Genomic DNA, 22,441 nt, shown 5'->3' with positions numbered 1-22,441 from the left:
GGGCCTAAGGTTCGGTACACCAAGGTTTTTTGGGCATCTCGAATTTCCTCCAAAGTCTGCATTTTCCTGTGGCGGGCTACTCAAGACCGTCTACCTACGGCCATCAATCTTGAAAAGCGTCATGACCAGAGCAATGGTTGGTGTGCTATGGGCAATGTACGGGCACTAGTCACATCCTGTTCCGTTGTACCCCGGCTAAATTTCTCTAGAGTTGTGTCAGAGATTGCTTCAGATACAACCAGAATCCTAACTCTATGTTTGATATCCTTACGCTATTTAAAATCCACCTGAGGTTAAGAACGACGTTTAGCTTGAAGAACATTTAGTGCCTTAGCTTGGACGCTTTGGACTATTCAGAATAAGTTGGCTATTGAGGGAACTATCCCATCCCACCGCGCTAACTATATTTTCAAATGGTTTCTATTTATACACCGTTGCAGTTTGTAGGGAAGAGAAAGGGCAGTGATGCTGTGGCGAACATTCTTCTCAAGATCAAGCAGCTTCACACCTACCACAGGAACCCTTGAGCTAGATCAGCCCGTCTCGGTGCCGTGCTAGTGCTCTTCTATGAGTTGCACCTTATGTCCATGAGTTTTTATCTTTGCTTTACTTCCCATCCTTTCGATTCATGGTCTGTATGTATTCTGGTCATTATTGGCTTTATTTGTTTAAAACTGGGCACTTCTTGTGTTCGTTTAAAAAACAAATCACCATCAAACTGAAAAACTAAAGCTCAAAAAATTGGAAATAAACTGGATCTCGAAGCAAAATTTGGATTGACTACCAAATAATTTGAATCGAACATGGACGCTCTCAACAACCGAGCTAACTCAACCCTTTTTACGATTCGAGACAAAAGAAAACTCTACTAGCCCTATCCTTGTTCTTCTAGTTCTCTCTGAATATCGATGAAATTTTTGTTAAGCGGCCATGACGCTTGTGTACCCAAAGCATGAAGAACTTGCTCGCCCCGCAAAAAAAAAGAACTTGCTCTCTGAATTCCCAACCGTCATGTTTCCAAAGCAAAAAAATCCCAGCCGTCCGATCTTTCACGGACGGCGTCGATCTACTGGATTCCCTTCCAGTTCTCCCAGTGACGTACTTTTCCAGAAAACCCTCTCGGGTTTCTGCCTCTCCATCCCAAGCCCTCATCGGCGGGGGTTGTTTCCAGAAAGTTAGGGTTGGGATTGTCACGGCGTGCCCTCCTCGGCGGCGCTCCGCCGGCGCCCGAATCCCCTCTCCAATCCCCAGCGACACCAAAGTCCCGCCGCCTCCTCGGCCCCCCTCCCGCACCGCACCCGCCGCCGCCGTTCGCTTGCCGCCGGCGAGGGGCCAAGATGTCGGTCCTGATGGTCACGAGCGTGGGCGACATCGAGCTGGATCTCCACACCGACCTGTGCCCCCTCACCACCAAGAACTTCCTCAAGCTCTGCAAGTAAGCAGCCGTACATAGGGCTCGTTCTCTGTGCGGTTTCGTTCGGTCTGTATGCGCCACACGGCCGGCTTTTGATTGATTTCGTCTCTGATTAAGCGGGCAAGTTCGCTACCAGTTTGGCTGTAATTTAGTGTTGTGCGGCGCCTGGATTGATTCGAGATTGCCTGTAGCTGTAGGTGCGACTCGCGTGTTCCCGTAGTTCTGCGAATCCTCCTCCCGTGCTCGTGCTGTTTCTGGTTGCTTAGTGATACTGTGAACATCTTATATGAAGGTCAGCTGCATTGGGGATAAGCGGATTGGCGTCTAATTTTACCTCATTTCAAGCAAGCGGAGCTCTAGTCGCCATCTTAGGGTGCATTAGAGGATTGCTATCTGATGCCTGGTGCTGTTATGTTTCATTCATAATTATCTATGACATCTTCAGAACTGAATTGAGATTGTGCTGCGGGCCTTGTGCGCCTTATTGTGATGTAGCACTTTGTTTGTTTCTAGTGGCTTGTTTCCACCCTGCTGTAGATTTAGGATTCCAAATTACAGTGATTACAGATGTGTCTGCTGTTCTTACCACACATAATGGACGGCAGGAGCTGATGCAGTGAGTCGATTATTAGTAATCAGGGTACTCATTCTTTGACATTATGCTTTGACTTACACAGAATGAAGTATTATAATGGGTGTCTGTTCCACAAGGTCGAGAAGGATTTCTTGGCACAATCTGGAGACCCGACTGGAACTGGCAGTGGTGGTGATTCCGTGTACAAGTGAGCATTGTTTTACCGAACTCTCAATATGTGTTTCCCCCAACTTATGTTTTTGTGTGCGCGCACGTGTGTGTGTGTGTGTGTGTGTGTGTGTGTGTGTGTGTGTGCGTGTGCGTGCGCGTGCTCTGAACCATACAATTTGGTCTTTTGTGTTCGATATTTACTTGAATTTAGTCTGGCTACTACTGCCAAAGATATGTCTGAAAGCTGAATCTTCTTTCTCCAGGTACCTTTATGGTGATCAAGCTCGATTTTTTAATGATGAGATCCGTCCAGAATTAAGACACTCAAAAACTGGCACTATTGCTATGGCAAGTGCTGGTGAGAATTGCAATGCCTCACAGGTACAATATTACATCGCTACTGATCTTTAATTTTTGAGGACATACATCTGCCTGTTTTTAACTTCTTAATATCTATGTTTGATTTTTTTAGTTCTACATCACCTTGCGGGATGATGTCGACTACCTTGACGACAAGCACACGGTTAGTAGAACCTTGTTCACTGTTTTTTTCTGGCTGGTGAGAGGTTGATAATTTCTTCAGTGAGTTCATCGCTTTGTTCTGTCAATTGCAGGTCTTTGGGACAGTTGCTGAAGGTCTTGACACACTGACAAAGATAAATGAAGCATACGTTGATGATAAAGGAAGACCGTTTAAGGACATAAGGTAGTTTCACACCTTTGGTAAATCGCATAGTTAGGACATACTCCCTCCGTTCCAAAATAGATGACTCGACTTTATACTAACTTTAGTACAAAGTTAGTACAAAGTTGAGTCATCTATTTTGGAACGGAGGGAGTAGTATCTGCCAAAGAACGTGGAAGTTTGATTTGGTGCCCCGGAGAGCCAAAAGTTTGCCATTCTTCTGAAACTCTGGCTGCTTAATAAGAATTATGTGCTATGTGGTTTGATTCTAAAATTTTAGGTTATGTTCTATCTATCTATCCTGCTTTTCATTTTGGAGCCAAGTGTGGCCCAAACCTGAGCTGCCAATTCGATCTGCAAAATTTGGCTTGGTTTCCATGGGATACATTTGGGCACACACCAACAGACCTCTTTTTCTTTTCCAGCATTAATTTGCTTTCATTCTTTCTGCCTGCTGAGCGTTTGCTAAAATTTTAATTGATAGGATTAAACATACATATATCTTGGATGATCCTTTTGATGATCCTCCTCAGCTTGCTGAACTTATTCCTGAGAATTCTCCATTGGGAAAGCCACGTGATGAGGTAAGTTGAGTACTTGAGTTATGCCATTTGTGTTTATTTCAGTAAGATTTCGAGTATGAATGCCCTGTCTCAGTAACATCCTTCACCATATGAAAGTTGGTTTATCAATGCCATATTTTGCCTTCTTGGTGTGCAAATACACAGGTTGCAGAAGAGCGCCTAGAGGATAGCTGGGTCCCTCTAGATGAAACAGTGGATCCTGGTCAGCTTGAGGAGCTGATCCGCTCTAAAGAAGCACATGCTAATGCAGTGATCCTTGAGAGCGTAAGTCCTGGTGCCATATCAAAACCAACACCTTACTTGTTAGTACTCCTAGTTACCATGTCGTGTTTATGACTGATGAAACACCTGTTTTATTCAGGTTGGAGACATTCCAGATGCTGAGGTCAAACCACCAGATAATGTTTTATTTGTTTGCAAACTCAACCCAGTGACACAGGTTAGTATTAGTTTCTAACTGTTTGCATAGTTTTCTGCTCCTTTACATCTTTCTCATATTTATGTTATCATCCTGCTTTGCACACAGCTTGACATTAAGTACATTCGCGCTGCCTCTACGTGTAAATTTTATTCTGAAACTGTCATGGTTACGTTGCTAATTATTTGGACATCCTAACTGAACTTGTTACTTTTTGCCCATTGCTTTTTAACAATGTTTCTGGATAAGTAAGTTGGCTACTAAAATAATTTTGCAGGATGAAGATTTATATACAATCTTCTCGCGTTTTGGAAGTGTGACATCGTGAGTGTCTTTCTTAATCTCAACTAACACATGCATCTCCTCGTTTATGCTGTCCTTAACTTAACATACTTGGTTGCAGAGCTGAAATAATTCGTGACTTCAAGACTGGGGATAGTTTATGCTATGCTTTCATTGGTATGCTTGGCCCCTCTAAACTTTTATACTACCGTGATATACTGCGAGGAAGTAATCCTGTAGAAATAGCAATGTTTTATTTATGTAGGGAATCTTGGTTCCAGTTTGTCAATCGAACAGTTGCATAGGTCTGGCCATTTAGGCCTACAATATGGTCGATGGGTTATGCACGTTTAAGTTTCAAATGTTACTAGCCATGGATACAATTGCATCATGTAGTTTGCCAACAAACTGGTAAATGAATGTGTTGTCGATTAGCAGCAGCAGGGAGTCCAAACAAAGGGAGATTTATGCATGTTTGATGTTACTAGTTATGGATAGAATTGTAGAGTGTAGTTCGCCAACTAACTGGTTAATGGACAAAAATGTCTTGGGGATTAGCACCATGAGGGATGCCAACAGAGGAAGACTGCTAGTCTATGAGGGAACACTACTGTATTAAGGATGTATATGATTATGTAGGAGTCTAACATGTTTGGACTTCACATCATGGTAGGGCGTACCTAATGGCTACCCATGCACTATATAAATAAAGATGCTATTTCGTAATCAACCCAGTATGAAGAATTCTACTTTCTCCCACTCCAACCTTTGTCTACCTATCTTCCTACAGCCATTCCATCTGGCTATCTTCAGCAAGGTAGTTATATTGTTGTGAATCAAGGTTCAGAACAAAATTCGTTAACAAGCAACTTTGTGGTTGCTTGATGCCCAACAACTGGATGCTCGTTGAAGAAAACAGGAAATAATAAACATAAATGATATTAGCTACTTGTGCAACTTCAGTGTGATTACTCTTATTTTAAATAATAAATGAAAATCTTAGATGCAGAGAAGGTTCTAGATGGCACAATTGTCAACTACTCAACTTTGACGACACTTGTTTCACCTGTATTAATCATCCTAGATGCACATTCCTAACAGTTTCTCTTGATGATCTTTTGTCAGAATTCGAGGCAAAGGAGGCATGCGAACGTGCATATTTCAAGGTTAGCATCGAACCTGTATTCCTGTAATTATACTCACAGCTCCTTCTATCATAATTGTCCACTAATTTGCATTTAGTTACTTATAAGAGTTTGTGCACTAGTGTACTATGCCAGTTACTCTTCATTGATGAAAGTCACAAAATTGTTGGTGCTTCGACAATTCAGTGTCGTCTTACAATGTTTACCTATGCCCTACAATTTCATTGATTATTGGTAATTTCCTACGGTAGCACTATCTAGGAAACACTACTTATTCAATGATGTGCTTGCAGATGGATAATTGCCTGATTGATGATCGGAGGATCCATGTTGATTTTAGCCAAAGTGTTTCAAAATTGTGGGGTCAGTTCAGACAAAGTAAACGAAATGGAAATAAAGGTATAGCTCCTGACTGCGGAATTTTTCTTCATGATATTATTTTATTGTCGTGAAATGTGGATTCTCTTTATGAGTAAAACGAAGCTCTGATGATTAGTTGGGTATGGGTACTATCACACAACAGCATTAGATGAGAACCGATTATGTGTCCTACAACATCCGAAGGGAAATGTGAATTTGTTTAAGAAAACTTGTGAAATTGAACTCTACTGCAAACCTAATTCTTATTCCTTTGTGAAATCACATAGGTGGAACATAGTCAAGGATATAGGAGTTCCTTTACAACCAAATATGGCATCATTCATACTATGTTAAATGGCTCTTGTTAAATTTGTTATAAAAAACTTTTGGAGCATGCTGAGGGTAGCCAGAGAAGTGCCTGGAAAATGTTATCAGTGACCAATAATATCTATTGGATTGGCAAGTATCCTAAAATTTTGTTAGACGATTGGAGATATGAACAAGTAGCCGCACGTTTTTCTGCCACTTGTTCATATCAAAATGTGTGGCAAGTTCTCCTTGGGCTTTACAACGTGTATCTACAATTCTGATATTATGCCCGTCATCTTTATTATTTCTTGTTCACCATGTAGAAACTCTCAAATGAATAATATGTGACTCTGTTATTTCTTATTGCAGATGGTTGCTTCAAGTGTGGTGCTCCAGATCACATAGCCCGAGATTGTGACCAGGATGGTGAGCAGAAACCTAAAGCCCCAAATTATGTTCTGAAAGATGATAACACTCAGCGAGGCGGGAATAACCGTCGAAGGTCACTCTTCATCTCTTTTCTTAGACAATTGCTTTTAGCTTTTACAGCGTTGTTACGTGCTCTGACAATCTACTCTCATGTTGCAGTTATGATTTCGTCTTCGAGGATGATACTGCTCATCGGAATACTGACCGAAGAAAGGTTCAAAAAGTAGATGACCAGAGATCGCAGCTACCGCCTCGTGGCGACCGCGATAGGAACAGCAGCAGGGAGAGAAGTCAGACCGACGAGAAAGGAGGCCGGCAAAGCAAAGAGGGTGTTGTGAGCCGAGGAGGTCGGAGGCCAGAAGACCACCACAGTCACGACAGATCTGGTGGTCGAGGCTCTGGTAGGCACGACGACCGTGACTACAGCAAGCAACATAGCAGGAGCAGAAACATGGATGGCGGTGAAGAAGACTACAAACGGAGATCAGGAGCTGGTCGATACGACAGGGATGATAAGCCCGACGGTGACCGGCGCCACCGGGACGATGATGACCGTGGGAAGGGCGATCGTCACAGGAGAGACGAGCGTGACCGCAGGGCACGGAGCCCTGATGCTGATAGACATAGAAGGGAAGACGCCGGACACCGCGAGGTCAGCAGGCACAGGGAGAGGCGGCACCGGGATGATAGATAGATGTTGGCTGCTGTATCGCCTGCCAGTTTTGCCCTCGCCAATTTTCTGCTTACGCAGAGTTTACGATGTAGCTTGAAAGGCGTAGACTGTACAATATGGGAGAACGGAAAGTTTTCATCACATGTTCATTTTCAGAATGTTGTTTTTAGATTTAAAAAAAGGACGTTTTGTTGTGCGGAATCGAACCGGTGGGCTCAGCTTTCAACAGTTTATAACTGATCTCCCGTGTGCTGTACTAATGTTCTCATCTGCCGCGAACATTTCTGCTCGTTTCTGCAATTCTTTGCAAGTGAAATGAGAACCTTAACTTACCTTTTTCTTCCAGTGATTTTTTTTGACAAGTGAAATGAGAATGTTATCAGTTTTATGCTTAAAGTTCTTTTGGGCATTGTTTGGTTAGTAGGCATTTTTTTATAAAAGAAATAAAAGGGTTATTACGGGTCTGGCAAATGTGGTTTCTTTGTCAAATAGCCTAACGCCGTTATTGCTTGTCCTTTTTTCTCCACAAAGTTCAGTTATGAAAAGGGACAAGTGTTCACAAAATTTCTCAAGTATGTTCAATAACCTTTTTGAGGGGATCTTGCATGTTAGATCATTTTGCGTGGCAGATTTAGCTGTTTTTTAAGAGCAAGATCGCTTTACTAATCCAGTATTTTGTGTATGGTAGATTTTTTTTTTCTTTGAGCGTTCTGGAGTGGAAAGGAAGAGAATGGTGCAAAGCCTGAAGTCCAGCCCAACTGGCTTTAGCGATGCTTGAGGCCCATGTGAGAAAACCTGGCATGGCAGCACTCCCCGGGTCTGACAGAAGTTGGAATAGTCCCACATCGCTCGCGAAGGAGGAGCTCCCCTGCCATCCCGCTACATATAGGCCGGCACCGTCTTCGTTTCAAACTCAAGCAGCTGCGTGGTGGGCACAAAGCGAACTATTCTTTCGCCTTTTACTAAAGAATACCGTGTGCACGCCACACATGTGCAGCATACTCTAATTTTTATAAAGGGGTGGCCTCCTCTCTTTTGAGAGAAGGTCGCCTGACAAATCAAAATTTCAAAATTTGCAGTTAAATTGTTCTAGCTACTGGTGTTTTAACTGCTGTTAGTCAAAACATTGCTCCTTGTCTTTCACCTGCTGTTTGAGTAGGGTTACAGATGCGTGTACAGTATAACATGGTAAGTTAGTTCAGAATACACTGACAGCTAAACTCTCGTAATGAAAGGATAGGATTCTACTGTTACTCCCTCTGTTTCAAAATAGATGACTCAACTTTTAGATAGGTAGGCTCTTAAAACAGGCGAACCTTGCTCTGCATTATGCTATGAAACACTGTGGTTCATCATCGAAGGCTCTTAACACCTGTTCTATAGCTATCTCTTTTAACTCTTCTAGGATCTTGTCTACGTATATAATCTGTCAGGCCCTGCTTTCTCTGCTTGACTGACTGGTTGCTTCCTCACATTCAGGCCACACAACTTTTTGTCGTGCGTAGCGCCACAGTTTCTCGTTGGTGAAGGTTCTACTTCCTCCGTACCTAAACATAAGTCGTTTTGCTAGGCTAATCTCAAATGATGGCCAATGTCACCAATGGCAGTTCACATGGTGTATTCAGAGAAAATATCAAATCGTGGTTGCTGCTACCCGTGATAGGGCATTGACAAGAATGGAGCATTGCCGCGTGGAAGCTGCCTAGCTAGTGATCTTAATTTTTTAAGGAGTTCGTAATGGCTACATCAGACCCATCAAAGAAAAATGTTGTTATAACAGGAAGGAAACACATGGGAAAGCGCATACCTACTAAGTTTAGACCATTGCCGGGTCGCTTTAACGTTATACTGACTCGTTCGGGCAGTTTTGATTATCTCCCCTTTTACAGAACACTGCAATCCTAGCAGAATTCATCTATCAACTATCAGTGATATGCTTATATTCACCTTTTTCAAAAGATGCTTATATTTACAAGTTTAAGCTGCATGGCATTAATCATGTCTTCTACTATATGGTCATGTAAATTCGCTCAAAAACTTAGTGAAGTTAATCAAACATGTGGATGTAGAAAACAAGTACATATAACAGAAAGTTCAGTGGAAATTGAAAAACCAATCTTCTTAAAGAGAGACAATAAAAGTTGACTACATACTGAACCAAAGAACAGAGTTTTGGCGCTACATAAAACAGTTGCAACTTTCTTCTTTAGTTATAAACGCACTTATTCCACCATGATTGCGTGACCTCGTGCCATCCCATGATTTATCCAGGGCGAGCTAACTAAATATCAAATAGAATCCGCCAAGGTGTCAACATTCGCACGCTGCATGGCCGACCCCTTATTCAGCTAAGGAAAAAACAGAGCTTATACTATGACACTCTCACTCTCAGAAAACATAAGTGGAATGGATGAGCAGCAAAACATTGAAGAACACACTTAGCGTGGTAAGCTGGCAGATGATATGAACTCTCGCTCCAAGCTATAACATCTTTGGTTGTTTGCGGTGACTGGATCAACTCCGTTAGCTGAGTGAGATGAAACATCAGCTTCAGCTCTACCATTTTCTCGAGTGACATGGGATGACATCGAATGTTTCTTATGCAGAACCTGCAAAGACATCTCTACTTCCTTCATCGTAGGCCTTTCTTCACCTTGGATACGTAGGCACTTCTCTGCGAGAGAGGCAACACTGAAAATTTCTTCCTCGGTTGCTTCTTCACGAACTTGAGCAGCGACTATCTCTCTTATAGGCCTCTTCTGCATCTCCGCAAGAAAGTAACAAGATAAACTCTGGGCTAAGCCTGACTCACCAGTAAAAACAGGCTTCCTTCTGAGAAGTAGCTCTAAAAGCATGACACCGAAGCTGTACACATCGGTCTTTTCAGTTAGATGCCCAGTGCGAAAATACTCCGGATCCAAGTACCCAAATGTGCCTTGTACATGTGTTGTAACATGAGTCTGGTCTATATGCACCAATCTTGACGCACCAAAGTCAGCAACTTTTGCAGTGTAGTTTGCATCTAGGAGTATATTAGAAGACTTGACATCACGGTGGAAGACTGATATGGACGCTGCGGAGTGGAGATAATAGAGAGCACCTGCAGCCTGTGCAGCAATTCTTAGGCAACCATCCCAGGACAAAGTAAAACCGTTGCTTGGACCAGAATGAAGGATTTCAAACAAGGAACCATTAGGAACAAAATCATACACTAATAGTGGGGCCTCACTTTCAAGGCAACAGCCATAAAGCTTTACGATATTTCTGTGGTTAATCTGTGAAAGGATGACAACCTCATTGTGAATTGCTCAATCTCAACTTGCTCAATGACCTTAGATTTCTTTATAGCCACCACATGCTGATCAGATAAGATGCCTTTGTAGACCATGCCATGCCCTCCACGGCCAAGGATCCGTGTGTGATCAAAGTTGTTTGTTGCCTGATCTAACTCCTCCAGCGAGAAAATCCTTGTTGTTTCACCTGCAGCTTCACTCGATAATATTAATTGTTCCAGAAGGAGGCCATGATTCTTTGTATAATACTTCCTTCTCAGTTTCTTCTGGATGTCTCTTCTCCATCTACGGCGGATAAACATTGCACTTAAGCCAAGAAGTAGTAGCCCGAAGCCAACACCAAGCCCAATAGCGATATCTGCATGAATGGCGGCACACCTTAATATTGATTTCATTTTTTGTTGTGTTCATAGTAGAAATCAAAGGGGAACGAAATTTCACCTGATAAATTAATTTTCTTTTTCGACCGATTGTATCCTAACATTTTAGAAAAAAGTTGAAATTAAAATGATTGTAAGTGAGATACTCCAAAAAAAAACACGGAAATATTAACTGCAAACATGCAGATGTGTAGGTGAATCAATTATTACCGTAACGTGAGCAGCCAGCGAGTACATACGGGCGGAGATCAAAACTTGGATGGGCTTGACCAATGTGGACATCGCCGACTGGAGCAGCTTCGACAACGTCAAGGACTGGTGGCACCACATGGTGGGCGTCAATGCCAATGTGAGAAAGGGCCTCGCATCTGTCGTCATGTTGGTTTCATGGGAGATTTGGAACGAGCGGAACGCGAGAGTGTTTAGGAATGTGTCCTCCATGCCATATGTAATCACATCTAAAATTAAGACCGAAGCCAGGCTTTGGGGGTTGGCGGGGGCCAAGCATTTGAGTTCTCTTATGCCGCGAGAGTAGACTTTCGAATTGAGGCCGTCCATGGACGGTCGGTCATGTATTTCAAAACTCTTCTTAATTAATGAGATGAGGCAAAGCTTTTGCCTCCGTTTCGAAAAAAAAAACGGATTGCCCATGTACCCATGATGGCAAGCGCATGTATAACCAGGCAGGTACGAGGTGTCGAAGCATGAGCTGTGATCACTGACGCAGGCAAAGTTGGCCTCATCTGCCGAAGCATTGGCGCATGTCCGTCTGTCATTTATATTCCAATACATCACACTGTCAAACCCAGCAATTTGGCGCTGCACCAGCTGGCCCTCCTTGACAGGGACAAACTTGAGCTGCATGGCATTAGCAACATGATCTTCTCCTGGGTAGAAGCATGTCTTGCTGTACAGGGTGCCCGAGACTTGTCCATGGCATGTAGTGCAAAGTGGCAAGTCCAAAGCCATGTTTGAATTTCCAATCACATAGGTGAAGAAGTCGCACAGTCTTATCCACAGTTGGCGGACAGAGAAAACGAAATTGCTGGAGGGGCCCTGTAATGATGCATTGTACACTTCAGCATCCCGACTCGTTGAGATGTCAATCGAGAAGTTGACGACTATACCTGGCATTGTGAAAGAAAAAGAAAAGAAGAAACACAAATTACTCAAAACCGGTGAACAAACTTGAGTTTGTACATGCAGCAACTTTAGTTATTCTAGAACCGTTTTGCTTCACTTGAATTCGGCTCTGCTAGAAGTCCGAATTAGAACTCCAAACTTTAAAACGGGACGGAACACTTGCCGTCTTTCAAAAAAAAAAATCAATCCCTAGTCTGAGTTGTGAAAATAAGACTTGTTGGATCCATTGGATTTAGGCGTTTAGCCCATTTATTTAACAATAATTCCTAGGGAAAATCCCAGAGGCCCATGTGGCTCATTCGTGCATGACAAGGGTACGGTGTGAAAAGTAGTCTCACCATGCTAGTGGAGGTGTGGGACACTAACATATAAGGTGGGTTGTTTTACGCACCATTAAGAGCTTGAGAATAGGGCACATGAATGCGGGCTCCACCTCCGCCACGACTCGCCACGACTTGCATGCGCGTCGTGATCGAATTAAGCTAGGACCTGGCCACTTCCATTCCCTCGTTGTGATCTGATATGGAAGAGAGGCTATCAGGTTTTCTGGGAGTGCTCCCGCGCGACTGCTAGATCTTCTTCGTCGTGGCTACTGGCGACTTCTTCCCGGACGTCGATGACCTGCTTCACAATATGCAAATACTTCTTCTTCTGCTGCACTGTATGTGTTCTTCTCCCTTCTGTTATGGTTTGCATCCAATCTTCTACTTTTATCTATCGATATAGATGTGATGTTCGTCTGTTATGTACCCAATTGCATGCCTAGATACATCACTATGTTACTTGATTCGATCATCATGATTATCAAGTTTTATCTTCTGTCCCTCTGGATTAAACTTAATGAAAAGTTGCTCAAGTATTCAACAAGGCTTCCCATATGATTCGCTTGTGGGACAACTAGGAGGACGGTTATTCTTATGATTATGTCAATCTAAAATTAACTGATGAGATCGAGATACTAGGTAGCATCACATGTTTCATTGATACATCTAGTTAATTTTTTTCTAAAGAGTCTAATAAGAAAGGTTCACCATTTCCATTGCTTCTCACAGTTATTAAGAAACCTGATTGATCAAGCAGAAAACTATGTTGTGAGCAACAGTTTGGTAAGGTTAGGCTTTTCCCCACGTCACCTCTGTTGATCGACGGGATGTCTCTTTCACCTGGCTCTGGAAATATTGTGCTCGGCATAAGCATAAAGTTTTGGTTCCTTTCCTCTGAGTGTCAATTGGGCAGGCTTAATACCAACGAGTGGCTACAAACTTTCCGGTAATCATAATAAATTTACATAAATAAAGATTTATGTTTTAAAATACATTTTTTCATTTATAGGCCTTAGATATTGTTGACTATTAGAGCAATAAAATTTCACACAGTATGTTACAAGTATTTTTTGCACACTTCCTTTTTTTTTTCTCATCCTACAATTCCGTAACCTCTCCTGGCCGTTAGAGCATCTACAAACATCGAGGCAGCCTGCCCGGTCACTGCCCAAATTGCCATCCAACCAGACCTGGCAAACTCGGCCCAAACGGTCGGGCTGACCAACACTCCTCATACCAACCCCATATCTAGGGTGGATATGGAGACGCCCAGACGTGTCCCGTCGGATCCGACATACCAAACCCATCCCAAATCTGCTCCAGATTGGCCCACCAAGTCGACCACACTCCTCCCGCGCTCGTCCTCCATTTCCCGCATCCACGCCGCCTCCCACCTCAACCCTTGCTCCCCGTTCGTGGTGCTGCCCTCATCTCTCGTCGTAGATGTCGTCGCCAACTACCTTGTCTGACACAATCAGCATGGATTATGCCTTGGCAAAATACATGGGGATCCCGACCCTGATTGTTGATTCCAAGGCGGAGTACGCCGCCTGCATGTAGTGCCACAGGAAGCAACTTGAGCGTGAAGTGGCAGAGAAGGTAGCTGTATAGAGGGTTGGTGCAGAGATGGCTGGAGATGAGGAGATGGACTTGGACACAGGTGGTCTGGCAACCACGACCGATACAACCTCGCGGCTGCGGGAAAGAAGAACTCGTCGGTAAAGCCCGACTCCATTACGGTCTCCCAGTGATTGGGCATCCCGGATAGCTTTTCGAAAGACGCCTCCGCTAAGGCGACAAGAACGACGCACCGCAACTCCAAGGGCATCGAAAAACGTCAGGCAAGGGCGGTGCCGGGCATGGCCACATGCCATTCGATGATATGGCCCAACAATAGTACAAAAAGCGCTACCGGTGACACGCCAAAAACCATTTTAGTGGCATGGGGTGGCCCACACCACCTATATGGCTCGTGGTATGGCCAACTCTCTTAGACTAGCCACAATGGATAGTAACATACACTAGTAACATACACATATCCCTAGACTATGTTACTACCTTTATAGTGGGTAGTAATTTAAGTGTGGTAACATACAAAGATTCATTTTTTAGGTTATAGACTCATATTGTATTGGGACATGTGATGTAACAGTAACTAGCTAAGTTACTACAACTATCTCTTTCTTCATTAACTCATTGCCACATAAGTAAATTTGCTGAGTTAGACTCGATGTTACTGCTGAAGTTACTCCCACTGTGGCTAGTCTTAGACCTCTCTCTCTCCCCCCCTCTCTCTCTCCCTTCCCCCCCCCCTCTCTCTCTCTCTCCGATGAGGAGGATGTTTTCCATTGGAGGGGCTCGACAGATGGGAAGTATAGCGCGAGATTGGCCTACGTTGGGTTTTTCCTGGTGCGGGAATTTACTCCGTGTGCCAAGAAGTTTTGGAGTTCCTGAGCTCCTCCTGGTATCAAGTTTTCGGTTGGTTGGTCTTTTGCAACAGACTATGGACGTCAGATAGATTGTAGAGGCGCCAGCTACATCACCCGGATTCTTGTGCCCTCTACTGCTAGCTACCAGAAGACTCGCAACACCTACTTATGGGGTGCCCTTTCTCACGTGAGGTTTGGTATCATATGCTCCTAGGATATAGGCTACACCGGTTCACTCCATTGGGGCATGAGGACTTCGCTCCATGGTGGCTCATGATTGTCGTTCCCGTTTCTTCAAGGGCACGGGCTGAGATTAGCTCCATTGTTCTTATCTCGGCTAGGTACACTTGGTTAGAGCATAACAACAGAGTTTTTGACAAAGTCACCGTCATGCCTATGTTAGGAAGGTTCATGATGTGTTCCTCCAGTGGAAACTAGGGCTAGGCAAGGTGTAATGGTAGGAGGATAGACATACCTTGCTGTCTATGGTGGAGCTTGTGGCCACTTGCTTGTAATATGGTGGGCTACTTCCATCATCTTTCTTAATATACTTTGCGCATGCGTATTCTTGAAAAGAACATGCCCATTCATAAGTTGCTTTGAGATCTAGATATTTTTCATGAGGATGTATACAATAAAGTTGTGCAGTTTGTTAAGACTTCTTTTAGTTTACAAGACTTCTCTATGAATTTTATAGGATAAGATTTTTGTAGGAAATTGGTCCTTGGGACCCTCAGGTTTGAATGAAATGTAATGTTGTTTCTATATTAGATTGATTCATATGTTCTGTATTTTGAATGAGAAGAAACATTCGCTCAGACTCAAAAAAAAAAACTTAGGAATCATATGACTGTTCTTTTCAAATTCCGTTTCATAAGATTTTAGATATGTGTCACCTTACTTTCTGTAGCTTTCCTATTTCTATGATATTCATATCTCATGAACCAAAAGAGGCTTTAACAGTTTTTTGTAAATTAAAGTGGTACGTTAGCAAAAAGGAACAAGGAAAAAAAAGGGCAAAGTTTTAACGTACACTCATTTTGCTCCGTATGTAGTTTATAGTGGAATCTCTAAAAGGTCTTGTATTTAAGAAAGGAGGGAGTAGTAATTTGCAGAGTATATCGGAACTGTCGATCGAGGGAGTTTACGGATGAAATTAAGCAGCTAGAAGCGCAATAGCTGTAGTAGCTCTTACCGACGCCATCAATGAAATCGAGCACCTCCATGACGTGGTGCCTGAGATAGAGCCTTGGAGTTTGCGTGGTGTTGTCGCAGATGAGGGCGAAGCCGGTATGCCGGGAGCAGTTGGGGCCGATGCCGAATGGAAACTTGATTGCACGGTCGCCGCACTTGGTTGGACAATCGTCAGCCGGGAATTTCCTGATGCCCTGCTGCTGCTGGTGTCTTGGAGTTCGCGCTGCTAATGGAGTTGTGGCGCTGCGGTTGATGCAAGAAAGCAGCAGGAGCAGGAGCAGGAGCAGCTGAAGCACGGCGTGGATGGCCATCTGCCACTAGATTGAGGCTGAAACTTGAGCAAGGAGAAGCACAAGCAGATAATGGCAGAGGAGCGCTGCTGGCTTTGGCTATGTATGCATGGTAGCTCTGGGACTAGGGCTTTCGTCTCCACGCGGCCTCCGTGTGAAATGCCCTCTGTGGTAGTGCTTAATTCTTTTCCATTGTTTTTTGAGATGGCTCAACATCTCGGCGAATGGTTGTGCAAGTGCTTATTGGCCGGTTGGAGAATCTGCGACAAGTCCTGGGCCTTTTTAGCTTGGATCTGATTTGCACGACGATGGAAACTAGTACTGTAAAATAGCCCTCCCTGCACATGGCCGCCCACGTGCGCGTTCAGCGTAACCGGCCGCCTTGGACGCGGCTGCGGTCGTACTTCCTGACCACCGTCCGTCCCGACGAGGGAGAGTGTTAATCCCTTATGTAACACTGTATTTTGCGACACTTTCGTCCATTTTGACAACCAACTGTGTTAAGTAATATGTGAAAAGATGACTTTACCCTTTATGTTGTTTGTGACCAGAATTATTCACATCACCAAAGAAGCAGTTAATCACATGGCCGTGGAAGGTGGCGGGCAAGACAGAGCCGTCGCTTTCTCGCGCACCCCCTCTCCTTGTTCCCTGATTTTAGACCGCTAGATCGAATTTCAAGGACGAGTCGTGTATGTGTATGTGCAAAACTAGCTCAGGGCATCCCAACACTGACCCGCAAATTGGCTCTCGCATCCGTCCGTAGACCGGGTGACTAGTCCGCAGACATTGCTGCGGGAGCTGGCCATCAAAAGTTATCCTGCATAATTTGGCTATGTTGGTATTTGTGCATGGATCCAACTGTAGCCTGTAGGTACATGCATACATGCAACAGCCCCGTACCACATACGCCGCCATCATGCATCCCCACTGTGGCTTGAAGAACCGATTCTGTAACAACCCCAAAGGCGAATCTATCTAAATAAACCTAAAACTCCCATTATGATTTGAGATTGCCTTGCCGTTGCTCACTCTTGTTGAGTTGACACACATTACAGTGAAGAACAAACTTGAAGGGAGAAAAAGAAGCCAGAAGGGACCTATTGTTTCTGTGCAAGTCGAACAATGATGGAAAAGCATCGCCTAACCCCGGGTTTTTTCGATCAAAATGAAGATTTTTTAGAAAATAAGCCCAAAAAGCTGAATGATAATTAACTGCATGGGGGTTCCTTTTACTTGCAGGCATCACCACCGCATGCAACATATCGGGCGCCCATCATGATTCTGATCCTACGGTGTACAACTAGTCTAATGGATGCATATCATCACCGGTCTGATACCTATTGGTGTCCTATATATTTCAACAACACAACACATCTTTATCTTTATCTTTACCTAATAATAAAGGACGAAGGCTTTCATAGTTCTTCGTACGTTATCCCTTTTATTATATCTTTGATTTTATATTAACTATGAGATTGACGGTTGAGATTTAAAAGTAGATCTACATAGCGTACGTTACGTAAAACATAAAGCATGTCGACAACCTATCCTAACCGCGTGGAGGCAGGATCTCAGGCGGTCAAGGCTGGTCATCATTTTGCTAAAACAAAAGGCTCGGCCATCGTGGATTTGATGGATCAATTCTTAGAGCCCGCTTAGGTTGTCATTTTCAAAGCAAATACACCGGTAAAATCTCTGTAAGAAAAAACCTGACTGGCTACGCATGGACGTAAGGAAAAACCGGCGACGTCGATGGCTTCGCCGCTGCAACCACAATGGACGAGCAGGCGCTGACACCGGTGTCCGTGATGGAGTGCCGCCGCCGACTGGTTGTGGTGCCGGCGAGACGCTGGTGACGACGACTGGTTGTGGTTCCGGCATTGCGCCATCTACGTTGACCATGACGGCGGCTAGGTGATGAATCCACATCACGCGTCAGATCTCATTGCGGCCGATGACCTGGTCGAGCTTGCCTGCCAGCGCGTGACTTCTCCGTCTGCTGCGTGTGGCCAACGGCCTTGACCAGAGAGGCGGAGGCCGGGATAGTGTCGGGGAGGGATTACAAAGGCAGCCACTTGAGCGCGGCGGTCATGACGCGCTCGAACAATTCGGATGCTTGTCAAATGGAGGAAGGAGGAGGGTGGTCGTGGTGGACGGTAGCCGCAGTGGCGGCAACTTCCTGATCCATTCATCCATCTTCATCTCCCACCACAATCAATGAGGAAGAAGACGTGTGAACAGTGCCTGGGAACCGAGGGGAAGGACAAGATTTACAGTGGTGAAAGCTGATGAATAGAGAGAAGATGGGATTGGGTTGGCCGTCGAGTAAGATGAAGGAGCCACGGAGGGATCTCGCCGGCCTTGTGTCGCATGAGGAATTGTAGCGGGTGGCGACCGGTGACCTTGCGTCACGGTCACAGGAGGAGTTGGAGCAGCGTTGCACAGCTCCCAGCGGGAAGAAGCCGCTAAGCTGCGGGCGTGGATCGTCTATCTGTGCAGGCTGTCAGCTTGGAAGAGGAGAGATGGGACGCAGCGCGCGGGCTACAAGATGGATGGGTGGCAGGCTGGCAGCGGTGCATACGTCGTGTGCCGGCTGGGATTTTGTTTTGAGGGGAACCGGCTGGGAGGTTTTTTTTTTTTTTTGAGACAACGCCGCGAAGCTTTATTAATTCGTCACAATGTTTACAAGGACGAATGGTAGGTTCCCGGGATGGCCTAACCAAACACGGCGGCCACCACCGAGAGATAAAGCATGCCTTGCTAAGTTGTGAGCTTCATAATTGGAGCTCCTAAATTCATGTCTAAAGCTACAAAATTCAAACGAATTGGAATGGGCTATTATTTCATGTACAATCGCACCGTAGCTCGCCAAATTATCCTTCTGTAGATCCTCCACTACCACTTTGCAATCCGACGCCACTTCAATCTGTCGTAGATATAGATCATCTGCCAGTGCCAGTGCTTCTCTGATCGCCAGGGCTTCAAGGGTTGGTGGATCTACAATGTTTCTGAAACCGAAGGTGGATGCACCGATGAAACTACCTGTTTGGTCTCTGCATATCACCCCAATAGACCCGAATCCCTGCCTAGACACAGCCGCGTCAACGTTCATCTTAGCATTGCCCGCAATCGGGGGTATCCACCTTTTTGGGTTCTCGGTTCTATGCACCGTCACGACAGGGTTCTTGGCATTTATCATCTTCAGCTCCCCCAAGTAACTTGATATGAAACTGATCACAGAATGGGGTGATTGATAGATGTTCTCATGGATGGCTTTCCTTCTGGCTCCCCATGTTGCCCAAAGTGAGACCACCAAGCGATCAAAAAGCTCTTTAGATAGTATTTCATGAATTGCAAATAGACAATCCTTCGGATTCTCCTCGCCGCGCTCTAGCATATGATGCACCAGCTCTTCGGGAGCCAGCGCCCATACATCTGCAGACATGGGACATGAGATCAGTGCATGCTTCCATGTGTCCACGGCTCCACAGAGTAGGCATGTATTTTCTGTTGCCATGTGCCGGTGCTCCAAAATGGTCCCCGTTGGCATTGATTGCCTGGCTAAACGCCATAGAAACATCTTAAGCTTTGAGGGCACTTGGATATGCCATATCTTTGACCAGTTGTTGGATTCGTTGAACTCATATGAGGTCCCTCCCTCCTCATTTAGCCATGCCTCCCTGCTATGCTTTGTCTTAAGAATCATGTGATAGGCAGACCGGACGCTGAACCTTCCTCTAGGATCATGATGCCATGCCCAGAAATCCTCGACTCGGCGCGTGCATAGCGGGATTCTCAAAATCGCCTCGGCATCAAAATGAGTGAACACAGTTCGGACCAAGCCCTCGTTCCAGCAAGCAGAAGTGTTGTCGATGAGTTGTGCCACTCTCACAGGAGGATTTGGTGTCAGAGATGTTATAGGGCGCTTGAAACTGTCTCGAGGAATCCAGTTATGTTGCCATATATCCGTCGATGCTCCATCTCCTATTCTGCGCACCACACCTTGTGCAAGGATATCACGCCCATCCAATATTGCCCTCCATATCTGAGACGGGTGTGTTCCAAGTTCGGCTTGAAGTAGAGAACATTCCGGGAAATACACCGCCTTGAGGATTCGAGCGCTGAGAGATGTGTCATCTGTGAGTGTGCGCCATGCCTGCCTTGCTAACAATGCTAGGTTGAAAATTTCCAAGTCGCGGAAACCCAAACCTCCCAAATGCTTCGGCATGGTTAAGATATCCCATGCTACCCAGCTAGGCTTCCTCTTCCCTTGCTTGGAACCCCACCAGAATTGTCGGATAATCGACGTGATACTATCACAGAGACCCCTTGGTAATCTGAAGCACGACATCGAATACACGGGGATCGCTTGTGCTACAGATTTAATTAAAACTTCCTTACCAGCAGCAGACAGTAACTTCTCCATCCATCCTTTGATCTTTTCCTAGACTCGGTCCCGAAGGTATTTAAACGTACCGTTCTTCGAGTGTCCAACATCCATCGGCATACCCAGGTAACGTTCACTCAAAGACTCGTTTAACACTTGCAAGTTGGTCTTAATAGTTTCTTTCAACTGTGCAGGGCAGCCCTTACTGAAGAAAATTGAAGATTTCTCATTGTTGATTCTTTGTCCTGACGCATGACAGTAAATATCAAGTAGGTTTGACACCTGAATTGATCCCTCCCCACTAGCCTTGAATAGCAACAGGCTGTCATCTGCAAACAGGAGATGATTAACGGTAGGAGCCGAAGGAGCCACCTGAATTCCTGTTAGTGACGACCGAGAACTTGATTTAAGGAGGCACGAAAGGCCCTCTGCTGCAATCAAGAACAAGTAGGGGGAGATTGGGTCTCCCTGCCGAATACCTCGTGTAGGCTTGAAAGATTCAAGTTTTTCACCATTGAAACATACCGAAAAAGAAACTGAGGATACCATACCCATAACAATATCTATCCAGTGCTGGTCAAAACCCAACTTTGTCATGATACCTCGCAGGTAGGTCCATTCCAATCTATCATATGCCTTCATCATGTCCAACTTCAACGCACAAAAACTGTTGGATTTTGATCTCGACCTCTTCATAAAATGCAAGCACTCATAAGCGCAAATGATATTGTCTGTGATAAGCCTTCCAGGGACAAATGCTGATTGTTCCTCAGAGATTATGTCAGGTAAGATTACTTTCAATTTGTTAGCTATCACCTTTGAAGCTATTTTATATAGAACGTTGCATAGACTTATGGGACGGAATTGAGCAAGTACTTTTGGGGGATTAAAACAAGCACGGTATCATTGATGGATTCTGGGCTCTCCTCGCCGTTCACAATTCTTAGAACTATGCTTGTTACTTCGTCTCCACAAACTTCCCAATGTCTCTGATAGAAGTGTGCAAGAAAACCATCGGGCCCCGGAGCTTTGGTTGGAAACATTTGAAACAGAGCAATCTTAACTTCCTCCTTGGTGTATGGCGCACACAAACTAGTATTCATTGTTGCTGTTACCTTGCGCGACACATGATTCAGCACTGCATCCAAGTTTTGAACTCCCTCGGACAGGTACAAAGATTGATAAAAGTCATGTGCCATCTCCTTTAGCTCTCCCGGATCAGATATCTCAACGCCCAATGAGTTCTGTAGCGCCTTGATCATGTTCTTTTTCCTCCGCAAGCTGGCCCTGAGATGAAAAAACTTTGTATTTTTGTCGCCTGCAGAAAGCCATTCGACCCTAGCTCTCTGGCGCCACATGATTTCTTCCCTGTGATACATCTCAATTAGCCTTTCGTTGATCTTCAACTCGGCGTAAGATGGGCCTGTCCTTAGAGGATCACTCTTTAGTTCATTGAGATATTTCTTGAGATTTTTTATCTCTTTCCTCACGCTTCCAAATGTATCCCGACTCCATCTTCCCAGATCCCTTGCCAGGTCTTGCAGTTTCAGTCGCAGCTCCTCCACAGTTGAGCACAGAGGACCTGCGCCCCAACCCTGGTTTATCACATCCCGGAAACTGTCATGCGTCTCCCATATTGTCTCATATCTGAAGGGGCGACTAGCATGATTGGCCGTCCCAGCTTCCAGTTCGAGCAACAGTGGTGAATGGTCCGATGTAACCCCCGTCAAATGTGTAACCGAGGCTAATGGAAACCTCGTCAACCATTTTGCACTCACTAGCGCCCGATCGAGTCTGCACCTTGTGAAAGTGCCGCCTGTTACTTTCTTCTCGAAGGTCCAAAAATTACCTTTGTAGCCCAAGTCGAGCAACATGCAAACATCTAAAACATCACGAAAAGCTTGGATTTGAGCGTTGCTCTTTTGACCCACACCATGGTGCTCATCTGGACGTAA

General features: G+C 44.8%; 1 protein-coding gene, 1 non-coding gene and 1 pseudogene across 2 annotated transcripts; 2 read left to right on the top strand and 1 right to left on the bottom strand.

The window, feature by feature from the left end:
* Positions 1-1,147: 1,147 nt before the first annotated feature.
* LOC119329806 (peptidyl-prolyl cis-trans isomerase CYP59-like) lies at positions 1,148-7,376 on the top strand. The gene is made up of 14 exons (XM_037602902.1): positions 1,148-1,435; positions 2,092-2,196; positions 2,423-2,540; positions 2,632-2,682; positions 2,774-2,865; positions 3,329-3,428; positions 3,573-3,692; positions 3,790-3,867; positions 4,124-4,170; positions 4,250-4,305; positions 5,254-5,294; positions 5,567-5,672; positions 6,312-6,444; positions 6,531-7,376. Exons 1-14 carry the CDS (start codon positions 1,338-1,340, stop codon positions 7,063-7,065), a joined length of 1,680 nt encoding a protein of 559 aa, XP_037458799.1. The 5' UTR covers positions 1,148-1,337; the 3' UTR covers positions 7,066-7,376.
* A 587-nt stretch (positions 7,377-7,963) lies between these two features.
* LOC119334812 lies at positions 7,964-8,079 on the top strand. Its single transcript, XR_005161572.1, has one exon. It is a non-coding gene; the product is annotated as a U5 spliceosomal RNA (small nuclear RNA).
* Positions 8,080-9,482: 1,403 nt separating this feature from the next.
* On the bottom strand, positions 9,483-16,117 carry LOC119333857 (annotated as a pseudogene).
* Between the last annotated feature and the right edge of the window lie 6,324 nt (positions 16,118-22,441).

Source organism: Triticum dicoccoides, chromosome 7A, assembly GCF_002162155.2.
Source record: "Triticum dicoccoides isolate Atlit2015 ecotype Zavitan chromosome 7A, WEW_v2.0, whole genome shotgun sequence".
Lineage (NCBI taxonomy): Eukaryota > Viridiplantae > Streptophyta > Magnoliopsida > Poales > Poaceae > Triticum > Triticum dicoccoides.
The sequence above is the reverse complement of the archived record's forward strand: the minus strand, read 5'-3'. Positions and strand labels throughout refer to the sequence as shown.

What these genes read in the sequence shown, in the direction of transcription:
- LOC119329806 (XM_037602902.1), top strand. Translation starts at nt 1,338, where the DNA reads ATGTCGGTCCTGATGGTCACGAGCGTGGGCGACATCGAGCTGGATCTC. An exon ending in AACTTCCTCAAGCTCTGCAA is followed by an intron (nt 1,436 to 2,091) that starts GTAAGCAGCCGT and finishes TGACTTACACAG; the next exon opens with AATGAAGTATTATAATGGGT. An exon ending in GGCGGGAATAACCGTCGAAG is followed by an intron (nt 6,445 to 6,530) that starts GTCACTCTTCAT and finishes CTCATGTTGCAG; the next exon opens with TTATGATTTCGTCTTCGAGG.